This window comes from Colletotrichum graminicola (assembly GCF_000149035.1).
Source record: "Colletotrichum graminicola M1.001 genomic scaffold supercont1.70, whole genome shotgun sequence".
Taxonomy (NCBI): domain Eukaryota; kingdom Fungi; phylum Ascomycota; class Sordariomycetes; order Glomerellales; family Glomerellaceae; genus Colletotrichum; species Colletotrichum graminicola.
Window position 1 is genome coordinate 136928 of NW_007361074.1, and position 18812 is coordinate 155739.

At 51.5% G+C, this 18812-nt stretch overlaps 7 protein-coding genes across 7 annotated transcripts; 3 read left to right on the top strand and 4 right to left on the bottom strand.

Moving 5' to 3' along the window:
* Positions 1-1016: 1016 nt before the first annotated feature.
* GLRG_11003 (platelet-activating factor acetylhydrolase) lies at positions 1017-2812 on the top strand (the record flags this gene model as incomplete). Its single annotated transcript, XM_008101637.1, has 2 exons — positions 1017-1345; positions 1426-2812. 2 exons carry the CDS (start codon positions 1017-1019, stop codon positions 2810-2812), a joined length of 1716 nt encoding a protein of 571 aa, XP_008099828.1.
* Positions 2813-3460: 648 nt separating this feature from the next.
* On the top strand, positions 3461-5281 carry GLRG_11004 (uncharacterized protein; the record flags this gene model as incomplete). Its single annotated transcript, XM_008101638.1, has 5 exons — positions 3461-3469; positions 3550-3852; positions 4532-4552; positions 4740-4895; positions 4964-5281. The coding sequence occupies 5 exons, from the start codon at positions 3461-3463 to the stop codon at positions 5279-5281; spliced, it is 807 nt and encodes a 268-aa protein (XP_008099829.1).
* Positions 5282-6174: 893 nt separating this feature from the next.
* On the bottom strand, positions 6175-6675 carry GLRG_11005 (uncharacterized protein; the record flags this gene model as incomplete). The annotated part of the gene is made up of 2 exons (XM_008101639.1): positions 6175-6500; positions 6582-6675. 2 exons carry the CDS (start codon positions 6673-6675, stop codon positions 6175-6177), a joined length of 420 nt encoding a protein of 139 aa, XP_008099830.1.
* Positions 6676-7010: 335 nt separating this feature from the next.
* On the bottom strand, positions 7011-9191 carry GLRG_11006 (uncharacterized protein; the record flags this gene model as incomplete). The annotated part of the gene is made up of 3 exons (XM_008101640.1): positions 7011-7261; positions 8058-8713; positions 8773-9191. The coding sequence occupies 3 exons, from the start codon at positions 9189-9191 to the stop codon at positions 7011-7013; spliced, it is 1326 nt and encodes a 441-aa protein (XP_008099831.1).
* Positions 9192-9701: 510 nt separating this feature from the next.
* Positions 9702-11478, bottom strand: GLRG_11007 (cytochrome P450; the record flags this gene model as incomplete). The annotated part of the gene is made up of 6 exons (XM_008101641.1): positions 9702-9821; positions 9874-10378; positions 10433-10558; positions 10615-10973; positions 11033-11229; positions 11292-11478. 6 exons carry the CDS (start codon positions 11476-11478, stop codon positions 9702-9704), a joined length of 1494 nt encoding a protein of 497 aa, XP_008099832.1.
* A 534-nt stretch (positions 11479-12012) lies between these two features.
* On the top strand, positions 12013-12767 carry GLRG_11008 (DSBA-like thioredoxin domain-containing protein; the record flags this gene model as incomplete). Its single annotated transcript, XM_008101642.1, has 2 exons — positions 12013-12057; positions 12120-12767. 2 exons carry the CDS (start codon positions 12013-12015, stop codon positions 12765-12767), a joined length of 693 nt encoding a protein of 230 aa, XP_008099833.1.
* A 2094-nt stretch (positions 12768-14861) lies between these two features.
* GLRG_11009 (trichodiene oxygenase) lies at positions 14862-16861 on the bottom strand (the record flags this gene model as incomplete). The annotated part of the gene is made up of 6 exons (XM_008101643.1): positions 14862-15102; positions 15156-15799; positions 15889-15940; positions 15997-16365; positions 16432-16558; positions 16615-16861. 6 exons carry the CDS (start codon positions 16859-16861, stop codon positions 14862-14864), a joined length of 1680 nt encoding a protein of 559 aa, XP_008099834.1.
* Positions 16862-18812: the final 1951 nt, after the last annotated feature.

An 18812-nucleotide genomic window follows, 5' to 3' on the forward strand; every position in this document is an offset into this window, starting at 1 on the left:
AACTTTTTGTCCACTTTTCCTGTCGTTCTTATGCTTTCCCTCCAGGACAGAGGGTGTTCGTGCCGTCCTGAGAGGTCTGTTCACCGTCTACGTCCAAGGTTGGCTGACAACCTGGCACAGAGAGAGAGAGACCCTCCAGCTTGTGCAAGGAACATAACCATTACGGCATTGGAATGAGGCTGCCTGCAGGGAAACACTGGCTTCGGTTTAATTTCATCGGGTTTCGAAATCCCATTGGGCCCTGTCCAGTCTCGATCGACTCTGCATATACTCAGCCAGCACGCATACACTCAACTCAGCACACGCAGACGTAAACACACATCCACACGTCGTCATCATCGCCCCGTCCGTTGGTTCCAAACTCTGGCCGGTCTTATTCGTCCCACTTAGTCCGCCCAGCGCCGTCCTCTTTGCCCCTTGGTGGCCTCCCTTGCAACGACTCTTACCTCTGGATATAGACGTCTCATCTCTTCCGTCTGAATTGCACACTTGACTGGCTGCTGCCCTACCGCCCGAGCCCGGCTACCTTACGTCTGTCTGCCTTTTGCTGCATTGTTCGCGCATAAAACAAGAAGAAGAAAAGAAGACAGGACAGACCAACCTGCATCGACGGAAACATTGGCCTAAAACACCATCGCGACAAACCAACATCCGACCCCCAAACGCTGCTGCTGCCAGAACAGAACTCATAGAAGAAAGAGGAAACCAGCCCGGATTGGAACTTTCTTCGCCCCCCCTTCCTGCAACCCTTGAACCACCGGAAGCCCTGTCGGCGCATTCCATTCCATTCACGTGGTGGGCTCGGCTCGATCCCTCCTTCTTCCTTCCTTCCCCACGTCTACGGCGTCAACTTGCGCTCCGATTTCCATCTTCCTTTTAGCAATCGAACCCCCCCCCCCTCTGCAGATTCCAACCCATCGACACCACCCAGAGTGCAAAGTATACCCTTCTGCGCCGCAAATCGCACCTCGAATCGCTCCATCGCACGCCGAACCAGACTGCGAACAGTTACAGACATGCCCGCCGCGAAAGCGCCGCCGACGGCCGCCGAAAAGGTCGCCTCCTTCTTCTCCCGCCTGAGCCCCGTGCCGGCCTTCCCCGACTACACCGGCCCCTACAAGGTCGGCACCGTCGACATCGAGGTGCCCGTCGCCGAGCTCGAATCGCCCAGTCCGACACCCTACAGCGCCTCCGAGATCCTCACCGTCCAGTGCCGCGTCTTTTACCCTGCCACGCCCGAGTCCAACGGCAAGAGGATCAACTGGCTGCCCTCGCCCCAGAGGCAGCATGTCTCGGCCTACACCCAGTTCATTGGCATCCGTCCAATGCTGGCCGAGATCGTCTCGTACGTCCATCCCGCTGCATACAACCGAGCCCATACCATGCCGGCATTGACCTTTCGCCGTGCTAACTCCTCCTTCCCAGCTTCCTCCCGCGGCACCTGCACTACACCACCATCCCTGTCCACAAGAACGCCGAGATCCTCGACCCTGACACCCCGAACCGACGATGGCCGACCATGATCTTCTCCCACGGCCTCGGCGGCAACCGAAACACATATTCCCACCTGGCCGGCTCCCTCGCCTCCCACGGCGTCGTCGTCATCTGCCCCGAGCACCGTGACGGCAGCGCCGTGGCGTCCTTTGTGCGCATCCCCGGCAAGCAGGACCAATACTTCATGCGCGACACCCGCCGCACGATTCCCTACATCCGCCTCGACCACGAGCCGCGCCCCGAGATCTACGAAGCCCGTGAGGACCAGTTGCGCATTCGCCTGTGGGAGCTGGGGCTGATCCACGTCGTCGCCCTGAACATGGACCTGGGCCTGGCCATGTCGAACCTGAACAAGTCCACCCCCAGCCTGACCCAGTTCAAGAACAAGCTTCACGTCCACGAGCCCGGCTCCATCATCTTTGGCGGCCACAGCTTCGGCTCCGCCTCCATTGTGCAGTTCCTCAAGTCCACCTACTACGCCGAGTCCTCCGCCCTCGCCCACGTGGCCAAGCCCCTCTTCACCCCGCGCAGGGACTCGGCCCTGTGCCAGCAGATCACCGAGAAGAACGTCACCATGCTCCTCGACATGTGGTGCTTCCCGCTGCTCGCCCCGGGCTCCTCGGAGCTCTTCGATCTGCCCCTCCCCGCCTACGCCAACAGCCCCTCGGCGCCGGGCGGCAGCGCTCTCCTGGCCGTCGAGTCCGACGCCTTCTTCAAGTGGACCGACCACCTCCACGTCACCGCCCGCGTGCTCTCGCCGCAGCCATCGGTCAACGTCATCACGCCGCAGCTCTTCAGCCGCAGCGGCGTGCGTCTCGCCGAGCCCAATTTCTTCTACGTCCCCACCTCGGCGCACCTGAGCCAGTCCGACTTCGGCATCCTCTTCCCCTGGCTGACCAAGAAGATCTTCAACTCGGAGGAGCCCGAGCGCGCGCTGCGGCTCAACCTGCGGGCGCAGCTGCAGATCCTGCGGACCAACGGCGTGCCCGTCGCGAGGACGTGGATCGGCGACCTCGTCGACGGCACGGGGTCCGGTAAGATGGGCATCGCGGGCGACGAGGACGCCGACAACGGGCCCGACGATGGGCTGATGGACGACAAAGCTATCTTCGACCGCTCCGAGGGCAAGGTGCGCTTCTGGAAGTGGATCGACGTCATCGGCATGGGCGAGCCCAGGGAGACGCCCAGCGCCGGCGGGTCGGCCAACGTCAACGCGCAGGTGGCCGGCGTCGAGCGGACGGACCAAGATATGGAGGAAGAGCTGGAGCCGCTGCAGGCGGTCGCAAGCGCGGCGCAGGCCGGGGCGATACGGTCATGACCAGAGAGGGGCCGCGAAAGCGTAGCGTAGCCTAGGCGTGCGTTCTATAATAAGGGCAACCTAGTAGCGTTGACCAACTGTATCATGATTTCGGCCGGAGTTTTCCTTTTGTTGGAGGAACCGTTAATAGCATTGTCCCGTCTCGTTTTTGGATAGCTACGTAGCAGATACCTTAGTCGATATAGCGTATAAACCATTCTCCGAGATGAATCACTACAGGCTCATGCACGTGTTCGTGAAACAGGTCAGATCGACCTGAAGAGCCTGGATGGAGGGGCCAAAACGGGGTGTGAATCGACCTAGATCGACCATCCATCCATCCGGGCTAGCTCGAGTCTCACATGTCTACACATGGAATTTCTCCGCATCGGTATGAGGATCCGTCTTTTCGACGGCCCGCATACTACCGGGACCATCCGTACCAGAGGAGGGGGGGAGGGAATCGCGCTGTGGCCCTCGGCTGCGCCCAAGTCATACACGTCATTGAGATTGAACGGCGTCAAAGGGCGCAACAACGCGCGCGCGCGCGCGTCATATGAGATCACTGTGGGAGCTTGCGGAAGACGTATATCATGGACGTTCCCCGCCGTTCGGCGAAGGATACTCCTTCGTTACCGATAAACCATAATTGACGAAACTCATATCACAATGGCTCCTGTAAGTCCCTTCCTTCCAAGCGGGAACCTCCCATCATGTCCGTCGACAACGGCGACTGACCCGCACCTCTACCCCGGCAGAAGCAACCCGAACGCCTCAAGCACGTCGCCGAGAAGGCGACGTCCAACAACCCCTCGCAGCTCGGCGACCCGGTCTCCCTCAAGGCCGAGGTGTCGCAGCTGTCGCCGACGGAGGACGACCTGGGCGCCAACTCGAAGCGGCCGCCGTCGTTGTCACAGAAGCCGTCGTCGTCCGGCAAAGGAGGCGCCGCGGGGGCCAAGAACTCGGACGGGTCGCCGGTGCAGGGACCGGAGAAGAAGCGGCTGAAGCAGGTGGCCGAGGAGAACCTCGAGGCCGGCAACCCGACGCAGCTCGGGGACCCGGTGAGTCTGAAGGCGGAGACGAGCGAGACGGAGCCTCGGGGGGAGGCGGACGGGCAGAGGAGGGCGTCGAAGCTCTGAGGGCGTGCGCTGTCTGATGGTTAGGGTTTCATCCATGCCTAATAACATGTTCTTTTCCTCCCTCTCTTCGGGTGGTTGTATAGAAGTGACCGGTTTCATGCCATGTTGATTACTTGCGCAAAGGAAGCTACATTTACTATTCCCTAGCACGAACTCCGCCAGCTGACCGAAGCATGCTGCTTGTTCCACGAGTAGCTAAGGGGTCCTGGGTGTCCCCGTACGCAGCCTTACAACTCTTTCTTATCCTCAATCTCCGGAGTATGCTCGGCTGAGCGCCGACAAGGGAATGTCGAATACCAGTACGGTAATGCCATGGCCGGGGCAAATTTCGCTGGTGACTAGCTCCGTTGGCAACGGTTGATCCCGCCTTTGATCTCGAACTTTGCCCAATCTCAGCCGCCATCGAGGCTTTTACACCCTTGAGCCCCCAATGTCGCCATGGCGTTGGGTATCGTTGGGATCTGGGGCTGCCCACCAAGCGTCCAAGACCTTGTGCTCACAGTGTGCTCCAGGGAGCACCCCGTACTACGATGGACGTCTCCTCTTCTCTATAACGCCATCGTGCATTCCCATGGAACGGCTGATGGCTAGGAATTCACAGGGAAACCCTGGCGACGACAATGTGAGACATCAACAGCAGCCAGCTGAGCATCCCCCCCCCCCCCCCCCCCCCCTCTGCCCACCGAGTGCAAGTCCACGATGCAACCGTCATCTCGCAAACACCAGCAAACTCAGAAAAGATGCGATCGCGCACTACTGTAGCGTTGTTGGTGTCCCTAGGAGTGTCTTTGGCGCTGGGTAGGCTCCAGTGCGTCAACGACGAAGTTATCGCCGCCGAGGCCCCCGCCGTTACCCTCCCGGCCTTCGTCAAGCGCCGGGACCCCAAGCCGGTCGACGTGTACTTCCACATTGCCAGCACAGTGGACCACGAGAGCCGCATAACCGAAGACATCGTCGCTGCCCAGGTACGCGTCTCCAACGGTTCTTTCCAAGGGTTTACGGGGCGAAGCTCGACCGCTGACATGGACTCCAGTTCGAGGTCCTGCGCTCGGCCTTCTCCCACCACGGCTTCGCACTCTCGCTCGCCGACGACGTCTCGCGCGTCGTAGACGACGTGCTGGGCGGGGGCTTCTACGACGAGGACCTCGGCATCGCCGATCACGACGGCTACATCGCCTGGCGCGCCTCACGGAATTCGCGACCCCCTAAAACCGGGTGTTTGCTGAGAGTGGATTCAGGATGGAAAGTGGGGATCGTAGCTATATGCACTAAGGAGTTGCCATCACTTCGCAGAAGTGGACGATCAGATACAACCAGCATTCTCCATAGCATAATCCCCACGCCTGGCTGAGTAAAATCGCCCCGAGTCTTGCAACTGGGATCTTCTTAACCGGGATATATGTCTTGGCAACTCAGGTCTAGAGCTGATCATTTAGGGATGCAGGAACAGAAAAGCTACTCGGACGTAATTGAAATACAATAATAGCAGGTTACAGTTGTGCCTCGGGTGGGGTCGCGGACCTCGTTCGCACTGAAAGGTACCGAGACCTCGACTTATATACATTAATGGGGTTATCACGTGAATATATTTTATTTTTGCCATCTTACTCTTAATTAGTTCGGGCCCAAACGAATATTCTCAGCACAATATAGGGATAAAAGGAGCAGACCCGTGGATTTTGTCAGCAGGAGAGGGTTATACCGATCAGATCGTTTCATTGTCGCTCAGCTTTACTAGAGACATGGTCGACGACACGCCCGCGCAGGCCGGGGCACCGAGGGGTGTCCGCCGAGGGGCGGGACTCGTGCCCGGACTCGCCTGGGCTGGATCCCATCCACAACTTTATGGACTATTCTGACGATTCTTGGTGAGATTTCTGTTTACAGGCGGTCCCGCGCGTAAGAGCGTCGAGGTCTTGCTGGCTGACCGAGCGTTGTAGCACGAGCGAGTTCACTCCCGGGCAGGAGGAGCGTATGCACCGGGTGTTCGATTTCTACAGGAGACCGCCAGGCTAAACGGGGGCAGAAAGGGGGGGGAAGGTGGGCTGAGATGGTTGTTTTCGCAAGGCTGTTCGACTATAGTCGTGGGCTCCTCGGTCTCGTGATAAGAAGAACATACGCCAATATCGCCCATTATCGTTATCCCTAGCCTCAAATCAGATATTAACCACGTTTTTGTCCTCTTTGTAACCCCAGCCTAGCCAATCGAGTCAGTATACCGTACTTCAAAAAGGGGGGAAGAGGCTATGCTAAATTCAAAGCCGGCAAAACCGCCTCCCTCGACATCTCGTCGACGTGGTCCCGTAGGTCCTGCCAGTAGTCCTCTGGGTGACTGGGGTGTGTGATCTTGAATCGTCCCCTGCTCTGCCGCGCTCTCTCGGTGAGCTCGAAGGTGCTGACGGCTTGGTGATCTGGGGAGCTGGAAAGGTGTATGAGGACGTGTCGTCCGGGAGAGCTTTTCCCTCGGCCGGCTTTAGGGGGATCCATTGGTGGCAGCGTGCGCTTCTCGTCGATGTTGCCCGTGGCCTTCTCGGCGGCCTGCTTTATCGGCGTTCTTCTAGATGAAGTCCCTTGTCTTGTCTGTGACAAAATCGAGAAGGTATTCTGTGCGAATTATCGGTATTTCTTGCAACGCCGCTAGTCCCAGATACCTGACTTATGCTGTAGCTTCTCGTGCGCGAGCCCGTCGTGGATGCTGCCAAACTCCTCTGTCGTCTCCCGGTGAACCTGGCCCGTGTGCGCCATGATCGGCGAACTCACCCCCGCTGTGTCTGATGGAGGACGGCAGAAATCTTCTGTCCCAGACGTGCTAATGCGAGTCGTTCCCTTTATCGCTGATCCAGATTCGCTTCAGCCACTTGACGTTCCGCCCTTCGGCGTAACCCGGGATGATGACCCTCACAGGCTAAGCGTGATCAGGGGGCCATGGGGTGTTCGAATCGGACGCTGGTCCCATGCATTCCCTCGCTCAGATCGTCTGCCCCTTCAAATTTGACCCAGTAGCATTGTCCTTCTCTCAGCCGCTTGGGGATACCCACCTCAAAGAGAATGCCCCGAATAAGAGGGCCCTTCCTGTGGGCTCAACACCCCGCCCTCAAGCCCAAGTTGAGGCTATTAAACTGGCGGATGATGTTGAGGTCTATCCGCTGCATACCGTTACAGGCCAGGAAGACGGGGATGTCGATGGCCTCGTTATCGTTCTTAAGCTGGCCGATCAAGAGGACCAGCATACGCAGGAGCCAGTTGTCGGGCGTGAAAAGGTCGGCCTCATCGATGGAGGCCTGTTGCTTGTGGCCCTTCTGGAGGGACTGCCGCTTTCTGTCGTTGGCCCCTAGGTTTTTGAATCAATCGCTCTCGTTCTCAAAAACTTGCAGGAGCGTAAGCTCTTAATGTGAGTACTCGTCCTCAGGCTTCCCCTTTCAAATTGCTGCCCTCGACTGGCGTATTTGGGGGTCATTGCGGGGTGAGCGTTTTGCCTTGATCGTTCTGATTACTTTTCTTCTTTTGTTCCTCTTCTTTCTTCTCGGCCTCTTCTTTTTTTCTCCTCGTCCAGGTTGGCAGGCTGATTTAGACATACTTAACCCAGTCCTCCTTCACGTTGAGCACATATCGCCGGCCGACTGATCTGTTTTCCAGGTGCCGCAGACTCAGGTATTGCTGCGCGTCGATAATGTCCTCAATGCTGACGAAAAAATGGCTCGTTGCACCCATTCTGTCAGGCGATATTTCTATTGCGGTGTTTGGGTCTGTTGAAGACTGGTTGTCTCGCACACAACACAAAGCAGAGACCTCGAGGGAAGCAATGGGTATCAGACGTGGGCCGGACCTGAATCGTACTGGCCACGGACTATCTGGTTTCAATGTGGCCGGAAGTCGTGACCTCTGCAAAACTGACACGACATATGACGTCGATCAGCTCCGTGTTTGCGTTGCCTTGCGCCCGAATGATACCTTCATGACGCCGTGAACAGACATTACAGTCGTAATGGGCGGCGTCGTGCATGGTTCGAAGTCGTCCCCATAGCTATGGGACTTAGATGATGAAAAGACGTTATCTAGTTTCATTCCGCTCTACCATGTCATTCGACTCCTAAAAAACTCTTGAAGTGATTCTTCTCCCACTGAACCCACAAACTGGATCCCGCCATCGCCCGTCGTGGCGTTCTTGACATTGAACAGATCCCCCAAGGTAGACACGAACAACTGCCGCCCATCGTGACCCGTAGTCATGCCTTCCAGAACATGAACACGCTTCATAGCATGCTCGGATGCGTCATTGCAGATGGTTAGACACGTTTTAGTACTGTCGGCTTCTTCTTGCAACCTTCTAATCTCAGCCTCCAATTGCCCAGATGAGCTCGTCGTGTCCGATCCCGATTGTTGCCTGCTAACCTCTTCTCTTTGCCGACGCAACTGAGAAACATTGTCTGTGATCATGTCTCTGCATTGGCTAAGCGTTGACATGGTCATGATCATTGCCCGCGTCAGGTTTTGGCAAGATATTTCATTCGAGGATGGGCTGGGTGAAATGGGCCGGAATTGCATCTCGTCGATACGAGCTTGGACTTGGGCGCAAATCTCAAGGCAAATCCCAGTGCTGTCCTTCTCGTTTTGAATACGATCGATGTTGCTTGAAAGAGTTTGAAAATTCTCCTTTTGGTGTAATATGAGGTGTTCCAGCTTCGCGTTTACGTCTTCGAGGTGGTCTTCAAGCTCTCCGGCTGTCTTATGAATCATATCCTTATACTCGTTGAGTATTTGGAGAGTAACAGTGGCGGATTCCCTTGGTGTAACTGTCAGTACATCAACTAATCGTCAAATAGTTTAAAACAAAGCACATACAGATTTGCACTGCCCAGAGCAATGGAAATGGTGGATTTATACCCAGCCAGCATGGTAACAAAACCGCTGATGTCGCTCTCCATGTATCGTACTTTGAACCAGTCTCTAAAGCTAGTCCTGGGTCGACCAGAATGCTTGCTACACTCGATGATCAACTCGTTGAATTCGTTACAAGCTTGTCGGCATTGCAACAGAGGGACTTTTAGTGATTTCAAAGAACCTCTGTCCTCTCCTTTTCGGACAAGCGTATTAAGGCTTAGCAGCACTTCGTTGAGGGCCGCAAGCTCTTCCATGAGCTCCCGGATGACTTTCCGATGGTTTTTGAAACTCTGGATGGTGTCATATAGAATTTTGCCGGACTGCATAGTGGCTGTGACAATGGCTATGAGACCCGACGCTATGCTCAATGGATCACTCATGGTTGGCAAGTCTGACAGTAGCCTCCAAACACGATTTGCGTAGTTACATGTATCAGGCTCGGAAATCTTCCACGACAGATATATTTCCTGCCCAACCCCACTCGAGGTGTCCTGCAAGCGCCCACTCCACCTGAGGCTTGTACGAGATGCGCTCCACTGTTAAAATCTCTAGGCTTACTCCGAAGCGCGCGGGTAGCAACGGATGAGCTTCCGGCCACCCCTCAGATGATCGGGGAGGGGTAATGGGCTTTCTACATGCCGGTACTACCTACCTAGGCATAAGGTGCCGCTGACCCGGACATAGAGATTGAACCGACGCATCCTGACTGAAGTTTCTTCTATAATGATATATCCATAAACCTACTAAATGTTATGATGATAAGAATACCTGCAAGTATGCGTAGATCTCTCTCATTTGTACTGACGGCGAAAGATGCATTAGTCCATCCAAACAAAGGCCACTATTTAACGACAAATAAACACCAAAAGATACAGCGACTTAGTTACTTGTCACCTGCTATCTCTCTTGCTGATTCTCAACCAAAAATCGTGTGTTATCCAGAACCCGGCGCTCCAGAGCCTCAGAGGCTTCTCGGGTTTTGCAATAGCAAAGTCATACCTGCGGAGGAGCTATGCGGAAGTGTTAGGGGGCTTCCCATACGATATGACGAGTTCGCCTTACCTCGACGAAAATCTTGTTCAGTTCCATCAGTGCAATGCTCCTCCCCATGCAGTAAAACTTTCCATAACCAAACACAAGATCCGTCGTCGCCGTCATCGCTCTGTACCTCTCTTCGTCGGTTTCCATGGCCGCTTCGATCCACCTCTCGGGTCTGAACAGGTGTGCGTCGGGCCCAAAGACATCCTCGGATCTGCCGATGCTACAGATGTTTTCTCCCAGCTGTGTTCCGGCCGGCAACCGGTACCCGTGAATAACGTCCCCACCAACAGGGACTTCTTTGCTCACGATACCGGTGGATGGCGGGTAGAGACGCAGGCCCTCGCGGATCACGGCTTGTAAATAAGGCATGTATCGTGATTCCGAGTCTTTGATCGGCGAGCTGATGATCTTCTTGGCGACGGCGGAGTCGATCTCTGTGCGAAGCGCGACGAAGGCGGGCGGGTTAGAGAGGAGGCAGAGAAGGATCATGCGGATGGCAGTTGCGGTGGTGTCGGATCCGGCAATCCTACATTACATAAGACTTCCTCTAAAGCGCAATGAGATGGTAATGGTTACTCACGTCTCCACGTAAACTTCCTGCGTCAGCTCCTTGCGCGTCAGGCCAGCGTTGATAAAAGACTGAATCATATCTCGCCCGGGCTTCGTCCCCGGGGCCAGTCTTCCGTCCACAAAGGTTTTGGCAAAGCTACACGGCAGTATCAGCATACAGACTGTGTTTCCGAACCGGCCAACCAAGCTTACCCCATGAGAGCCCCGAACCCGGCCGAATCACCAGACTTCGGCAAGCCCAGATTCAGAGGCCAGCTATGCATCAGGGCTGCCAGCCAAGGAACGTTTCCCATTGTGATCATCACTGGGAAGAAGGCGTCCTTTGTGCTGACGTACTGATACAAGTCCCGATCTTCCTTGAGGAAACCGTACGGGGTGCCGAACCCAAGTTCGCTGATTACGTCCAAGGCAAAGTAAGTCGACTTACTTGCCATGTCCATGGGCCTGAACTCCTTGGCGGTGGAGATGTATTTTCGGTCAATCAGATCCACGAAGACGGCGATGGTCTTGTCGATACCAGCTTCGAAGCCGCCATTCTCAAGCCCGGCGTACTGCGGATCGTTGAGAATGAGCGAAACTGCCAGGGTTCAGAAACACTGTAAAGACTTACACCGGGCCCCATTTTACTCTTCAAATATTTGCGCTTCACTTCATCGCGCATCGAAAATAGGTGGTCTTCACCTGGTGTCGTCCTCCCGACTGCGTACCACTCGCCCTTTGTGTATTGGCTTCGAGCGCCTGCAATCTTCCTCAGAGTGTCGCCGTCGCTGAACATGACGGTATTCGGCCCGATGCGAACCAAAGGGCCTTCCCACGGATCAGTTCCGTATCATCGATAAGGGTATTAATGAAACGCCAATATCTCATACCGTATTGCTCGTGTAGCTCCATGTAGTACTCGTGGACGGAACCGTTCAACGCGGCACGAGCCATCGAGAAGCCCGTGATCCCATGCCAAAAAGGACCCGGCACGTGGGAAAGACGATACCACGAGTACAGCTCCCGGACCAGGAGCCCGACGACTATCGCGACGGCGAAGATGAACAGAGCGGCCATTTCGACGCTCAGAGAGATCGAAGATTCCTGAATGACGAGGCAGGATGCGACAGATGAAAGAGCGAAGATGGACTGATTAGGAAGAAATGAAGGGGGTTGAAGTCTTGGCTGTCGGAGCTAGTGCCGTGTGCCGGCCATACTGAGGTCGATTCCGCTTTCGGCGCAACCTAAGAAGAATTCACACCATATAGTGTCACATTCGCCCACGAACTGCTCAAGTGACAGCCATTTCTAGTTATCTGGCTGACTAAATTGAGACTTGCGAAGATACCACGAGACCTGCCCGCCGGGCCAAGCTAGATCTGGCATAGTCCACCAGGGTACAGTTTGGTCCAATCAACTATGATTAGGCGACCATGTTCGTTCCAAGGTTGCTTGCGCGGCTGCTTACTTGGCTTCGGCTTCAATACCGGACCGATAGTCCATCCACCCTGTCCTCATAAATTCCGGCAGAAACTGCGCTCGTCTGGTAAGCCGGCAGAGATCCCGAGCCAATCTTCCAGTTTCTGCGCGCTGTGGATATTTCTTGCGGTCATGGCTGTGATCAAAGTGGAAGTCGTCTTCGACTTCGTCTGTGCTGTGAGAGAAACCACCACAGAGACGCTATTATCCACTCCCGTACTGACCACGACTGGCTCCAGTGGTGCTACATTGGCAAGCGAAAGCTAGACAGAGCCATCGCTCTCTACCAGAAGACATACCCAGGGGGCAAGAACGACGTATTTGCCATCACCTGGCGACCGTACTACCTGGACTACAATCCTTCAACCCACAGCGTTGACAAGAGCCTGCTGGCTGAAACCAAGTTGGCTGATATGAGCCCGGAGCGACGCGCTGCCCTGACGCAGCGCATGGAGCAGACTGGCCGTTTCGTCGGTATTGACTTCAAATGGGGCGGCAAGATCGGGCCCGACACCCGTGACGCTCATCGACTTGTACGTGTTGGCAGTGCCAAAGGCCCCGAAGTTGCGGACGCTTTGGTTGAGAAGCTCTTTGAGGCGTACCATGAACTAGAGAGAGACATTTCTGAGAGAGAGGTGCTCCGCGGCATTGCAGTGGACGCTGGCCTCGATCCCGTCGAAGTAGAGACATTGTTTGAGTCGGGTGCAGGTGGGAGAGAGGTGGACAGCGAGGAGAAGAGAGGCCGAGAGCTTTCCGGGGGGGCCGGAGTTCCGATGTATGTCATACAAAGTGTTCATCGAGTTGAAGGAGCGCAGGATGCTTCCGACTTCTATGAAGCGTTTGTTCAGGTGAAGGAGGCCGAATCGTCGGCCCTGGAGGCTTCATAGAAGAATGATATTGATATGCCGGATTTCACTCGCACCAGGTCTTTGGGCATGATGCTAGTTGAACATGTCCCCTTTTGGCAACGACGTAGGTTGGCAAATTAGCTGTCCTATCGGCAGCTCTTTTGAAGGGGCTTCTATTGAAATAGGTGGTTATTTGGAGAGCAAAAACACGCTGAATCACAAGCTGCCCCTTATTGGTGAGTGTTGTTGGCTCCTTGCTGTGAATGAGACATGGCCTTATTATGTTAACTGGATACTGTGCTTAAACATGTAAGCTCGTCAACCTATCTGGACGTAAACCATCATCGTCGTTCTTTTCTATGTTTGTCTAGTACTATTCAATCATGAAAATTACTTCTAAAAATAAGATCGTTCCAAGTGTGCCTGAAGCCTTCGGCGCTCTAGTTAATCTTAACCCTTACCCCTCTTGTGCTCACCGGCACTGGCACCGCCAAGTCATGATCGTACTCGATTTCTCGCTTGGTCGTGTCATACAACTGCATACGCGGTAACTCCCCCACCCTATATCCGAACCACCCCCGCATCCGAACCACCCGAAATTCCCGCATTTCCCCTCCTTTATTAACACCACTACCTTTTTCAAACTATCACAACAATTGCCATTTATCGCCAAATAACGCCATTTTTTCAGGATACCTTCTTTAAACTATTATAAAGCAATATTCCAAAGATGAGCTCTAACGGGCCCTCCTAGATATGTAGTCTGGGCAGTATAGCCTCTGGGCTGTTGCTTGCAGATGGGGTATACTATATGCAACACTTCGGCATTAATACTTCGGCAGGCAAAGCAGGAATGCTGCCTTTAAAGATAGGCAGCACTTATCCCAGGCCCAGGAGGATAATCTGGCTGCCTATATCACCCTTTAACAGTCCCTTAGCAGATACGTCAACCATTAACAAGTAAAAGGCCTAGCAGAGCGTATAATAGGCAATAGGCATCCTCCTATAGGGAGGAAATAAATAGCCCGATTTATGTAGCAAAATCTATCTATTAGAACCCTCTAATCTAGAGTAATTAATGCCTAGCAATAGGCAGCCTATTCCCCTAAGGTTATCTAGGATTTCTTCTATTACCTTAGCAGTATCCCTACTATCTAAGGGATTTATCTATCTAATAAATAGAATATAGATAAGACTAGTATTATAGAGGGCAAAGGGGGCAATAGGCTAGTGCTAGGCTCTAAGGTATTACAATATATCTAGAAAAAGCAGCTAGGATTCTAGGTATAGGTATCTATTATTAAGTGTATGTCTGCTACTAGTAGCTCCTTACCCCCCTTAGTTATATATAAGGGTAAATTACTTTAGGCCTAGTAGTTCCTATTTAACCTTAATATATATAAGCTATAGTAATTTATAGTAACTAATAATAGCTAGATAACTAATAATACTACCCTTAAATAGCTAGAGAAGGTCTTTATCTTGCTGATCCGCACTGTTTTGTATAGGAGGCTAGACTACTAGTTCTTAATAGGTATTATAGCTATAGTGCGAGTAGATGCGCTGCTCATCGCACAGCGCTTTTCTATTTGCCTAAAACCTGTAGAAACGGCCCAGAAGAAACCTCCATTTAACTGTTACTAGTAAAAAGGCATTCTTAGAGTGTTATTTTAAGGCCTATAAGGTATCTATTATATCTATTAATATTAGCAGTAGCTAGAGGTTATCTAAATTATAGCCTATATATATAAGACGCCCCTTATCTAACTTAATAGTAACTAGGGCCTATTAGATTATCTAGGCTAGCTAGTAGTTAAGTTAGCTTAGTAGCTAGCAGTAGGATAAAGCTAAATCTATTATCCTATAGTTAACCCCTTATTAATCTGCTGATCTATAGTATTAACTATACTAGTTAACCTAGCTAGCTAAGGATAGGCTAGATACCTATACTATTTGTTACCTATCTAGAAAGATATAAAAGGGCTATAATAAGTAGGTATTTAGAGCAGCCCTTCTAGAAAGGCAGGTTAACTTATTATAGGCCTAGTTAGATAATATACGGTCACGTAAGAGGAAAAAGGTCTGCCTATTGCCTAATAGCACCTTTGCTACTATAGAGGATATAATCTGGGCCTAAAGTCCGGATCCCGGCAATATAGATAGTCCGGATGAATCTAGGGCATCCGAATTGCCTAGCGAGGCCGAAAGTTGCATATAGGTGGGCGGCAGAGATAGTAAAATAAGTGGTAATAGTGGTGGCGATGGTGGTGATGATGGTGGTTCGGATGTGGGGGTGGTTCGGATATAGGGTGGGGGAGTTACTACCCTGAGAACCAAGGCCGCCAGGGCCAGGTATAACTCGGCATGGGCCAGACTACCAAGCATTAGTGTGTTTGAACGGTCCCCCAGAAGAACAAAGACACTTACGACATTCCAAGGCACATCCGAGTACCCTTGCCAAAGGAAAAGAATGCCTTGTCCATCTGTCTCCTTTGGTGACGGTCCTGGACCATCCACCTCTCGGGGATAAACTCGTTCGCATCCGGAAAGTGTGTCTCGTTGAAGTGGTTTACCATCGCGCTCATACCCATCGCATAACTGCGGGGGATTAAGTAGTCCACTTCCACCTCGGTCCTAGTCCCCTTTGGCGTCCACTTGCCGCGGTAGACCAGATCCTCTCTAGTGGCGATCCTGGCTGTCCTAGACGCAACGCCCGGCGCCAGGCGCAGCCCTTTGGAAATGACGGCGGTGAAATACGGAAGCGCTTCCAGCGTCGGCCAGCTGGGCAGATACTCTGGGTCCGTGACCACGGTGCGAAGCTCCTGGGTCAGCTTCTCCAGGACGTGGGGTTTGGTCAGGAGGTAGAAGGTGATTACGGTGAGTGTGAAGCTGGTTGTCTCAGTGCTGGCTATTATAGTGAGAAGACCCTCGGCAGTCAGACGCTTGGTAGTCTTCTCCTCGGGAGGAAGGTCTGACTCGAAAAGCTCGCCAAAGACGTTGGTGGTTTTGCCATCGCCAGCACCCAAACGCTTTCGTTCCCTAGCCTGTTCTACATGCCTTGGTATGACGGTCTAAGCTTACTTTGTTAGCTTAAGGGCCCTTATGTTCTTTTGTCTTGATCTAAGGCATATCTAGCCATAGATCAGGCACTGGTTCTTACGTCAACTGTGTCAATAAGTAATGCCATGTCCCTAGGGAGGTAATCTTTAAACCTATTAGATCTATTGTCAGCAATAAACCATTATCTAGCACAAAGTGGTTGACTTACATAGGTCCTACAAGTAGAAATGCTTTTAGCCACGGGAAGAACCTAAATATAAATATGTGGTTTAACTGTCCGTACACCGCCTCGCGGAAGTTGGGTGTCCAAGTCTCCCTATCAAGAAACCCAAACGCTTCACCAAAGCAGTATTCCGATACAACGTCGGAAGTGAAGCAGCTATACGCGTCTGTCAGGGGGACTACCCTGTCGGGGTTGCTAGCCTCGGCAAGAAGCTTGTCGCAGAGTCGCTGGGCTAAGACCTGGATCTTGGGCTCCAGCTTGAATATCTGAGCCCGCGAAAAGAACTTGCTTATGGCGCCGCGGCGCCTGCGGTGGAGATCATGGTCGATGGTGCTGGCGTGGGCTACATTTTGGCTATGGGAGCGATTAGTCTATGCTTTTCATCCATGCATAGAAAGGGTCTAGGATGGGGAGATGTACGCCTCTGGCAAGTTCTTTTGCTGATGCGGGTGCTTGTTCCGTTTCCGCCCGTTGATGGAGTAGATCTCATCAGTGAAGTTGACGTCGTTGCAGTGTATCTCATCAGGGTTGATCCGAACGATTGGTCCTTGGCCAGAATCAGCACTACACCACATTTCTGTTTAGTATAGAAGAATCACAAACCGTAGACCTCATGCAGCCGTCGAATCTCAAGAGTGTAGCGGCCCTTCTTGACAAAGTCGAACCAAAACTCGTACAGATAAGATGCGCCGGCCAGCTTCGGGCCGGGAATCTTGCTGAGGGGATGGAGCGGGGATACATTGTAGAGTGCACGCACAAAGTAGTATAAAAGCCAGGCGGCCAAGACGGCACCGACAGTTCGCCAGGACAAAAGGCTCACGGGAGCAACGACTTCGGTCAACGAAACCATACTGAGGAAAGGTAAAAGAGTTCAGGAGGTAAGCAGGACGCGAATTTTGGCAGTAGGGGGCTTCTCACATAATATCTCTCAAATGTTGATTCAGAACCCCGCTCCAAGACATTCGCCCTGATTCAATCCGACCTTGATTTGGGCGAGACTCGATACCTACGGCCCGCGACGGGAGGCAGGGATATCCCCTTTCGGGCTCCAGACCCGTGGGGATCCATTGGAGGGGACACGGATTCGGTGAACATGGCCGTCAATGACGTGGCCTGCATTGGACAATGGAATGATACTTTGGGGGAGTAGTCTGAAAAGGTAGACATGCCCGCCGGGGAACGATCAGCGGCATGTGCACGTGGCTTAATCGGGCAGACGCTTATTGTCAGCTCGGATAGTGTGTCTCGGATATTGCCCATTGTCAGCAAACAGGGAATAACAGTGAGGTGAGATAAGAGGGGTGGAATCGGTAACATGTCAGACTGACCCAGCGTAGCCTCGTCGCACTTGACTGGAATAGTAGAGTGAACAAGGCGAAACAAAGTGCAAAGGTACTGTTGTAACACAATACTCGCGAGGCTATATATCTGGGGCTGACTGTGCGCAAACCAAGCTTTTTTAATATTCCAAAGCCACCGCCCTTATCATTCGATGAGGAGAGGAGGTGGACTGTTCTAGCTTCCATGACTCCCCATTGAAAAGAAATGTAGAGATTAATATTGTCACAGAGTGATGTACGCTATGTACAGCGTTGGGTGCTGCCCGATTAATAGCGTCGTCTGCAATCAATAGTATAAGTGTAGTCCGTATAATTTATCCACAGTGATGGGGTTAGTGGATCAACACACAGCTGTTGTTGTGAGGGGGCCCGTGTGCTGGGAGGTCACGTGACCCCCTAGGCCCCTCACCTTCATCTCCAGCCTCTGCTATAGCCTTGTGAGGAGGATTTCCTCCTTACCACTACTACATACCTTAGATCACTAATACACACAGTATTGCCTTACTTTGTTACTCTTATGCTCCTATAGGTTATAAGCCTAGGCCTATATTAATTTTCTTTTTGAAATTAATTAGTTACCTCTACCTATCTTTATCAATTTATAATTATCTACTAATTACTATAGTAGTTACTTAACTTTAACTTTAATCTACTGTTTTTACTATAGCCTAATAAGGATCCTTTACTAATTACAGTAGGGGTACTTTTACCTATTACCTACCCTAATCTATTACTTTAGGTATCTATTAAATAGTAGTAAATTATATAATAATTTAGATATACTTTTTATTATAGTAAAAGAAATATATAAAGATTATAATATAGTTAGGCTAACTATAGTCTAAAGTAACTTACCTATATTACTATTACTATAGCTAATAGTAGTAATTACTAAATAGTCTTATTAACTATCTCTAAGCTTAAAGGGGAGTTAAACTAGTCCTTATAAATTATTCTTATTAGTACTAGAACAGAGCAGGAGTTTAGGTTTTCTTTTAAGCAGTATTTACGTATGTTTTTTCTAGCTAGTAGAGCCTTAGTTATCCTAATTAGGACGTTAAATACTAATTAAGACTAAGAAGATAAATAGATTATAGAATTAACTATAAATAAGTTACCCCCTATATTTAATAATAACTTAATTATTATTATAATTAAGACTAATTTAAATATTTAATCTAATTTCCTAGGCCTAATTAGGCCTTATTAGCCTAATTAACCTATCTTTTCTTTATAAATATATAATTATACGCCTTAATCCTTTATATATAAGTCCTATACTACTTAATAATAATAGTATTACTAACTAAGATTAACTACTAATTAGTAACAGACTTTCTTATAATAACCTTAGGTGTTATAAGATAAGGTAGTAAGTGCTTATAGTTAGGAGAAAAATAGATAGTAGGGACTAAATACCTAATATATACATAATACGTTATATATACCCTAAGTATATAT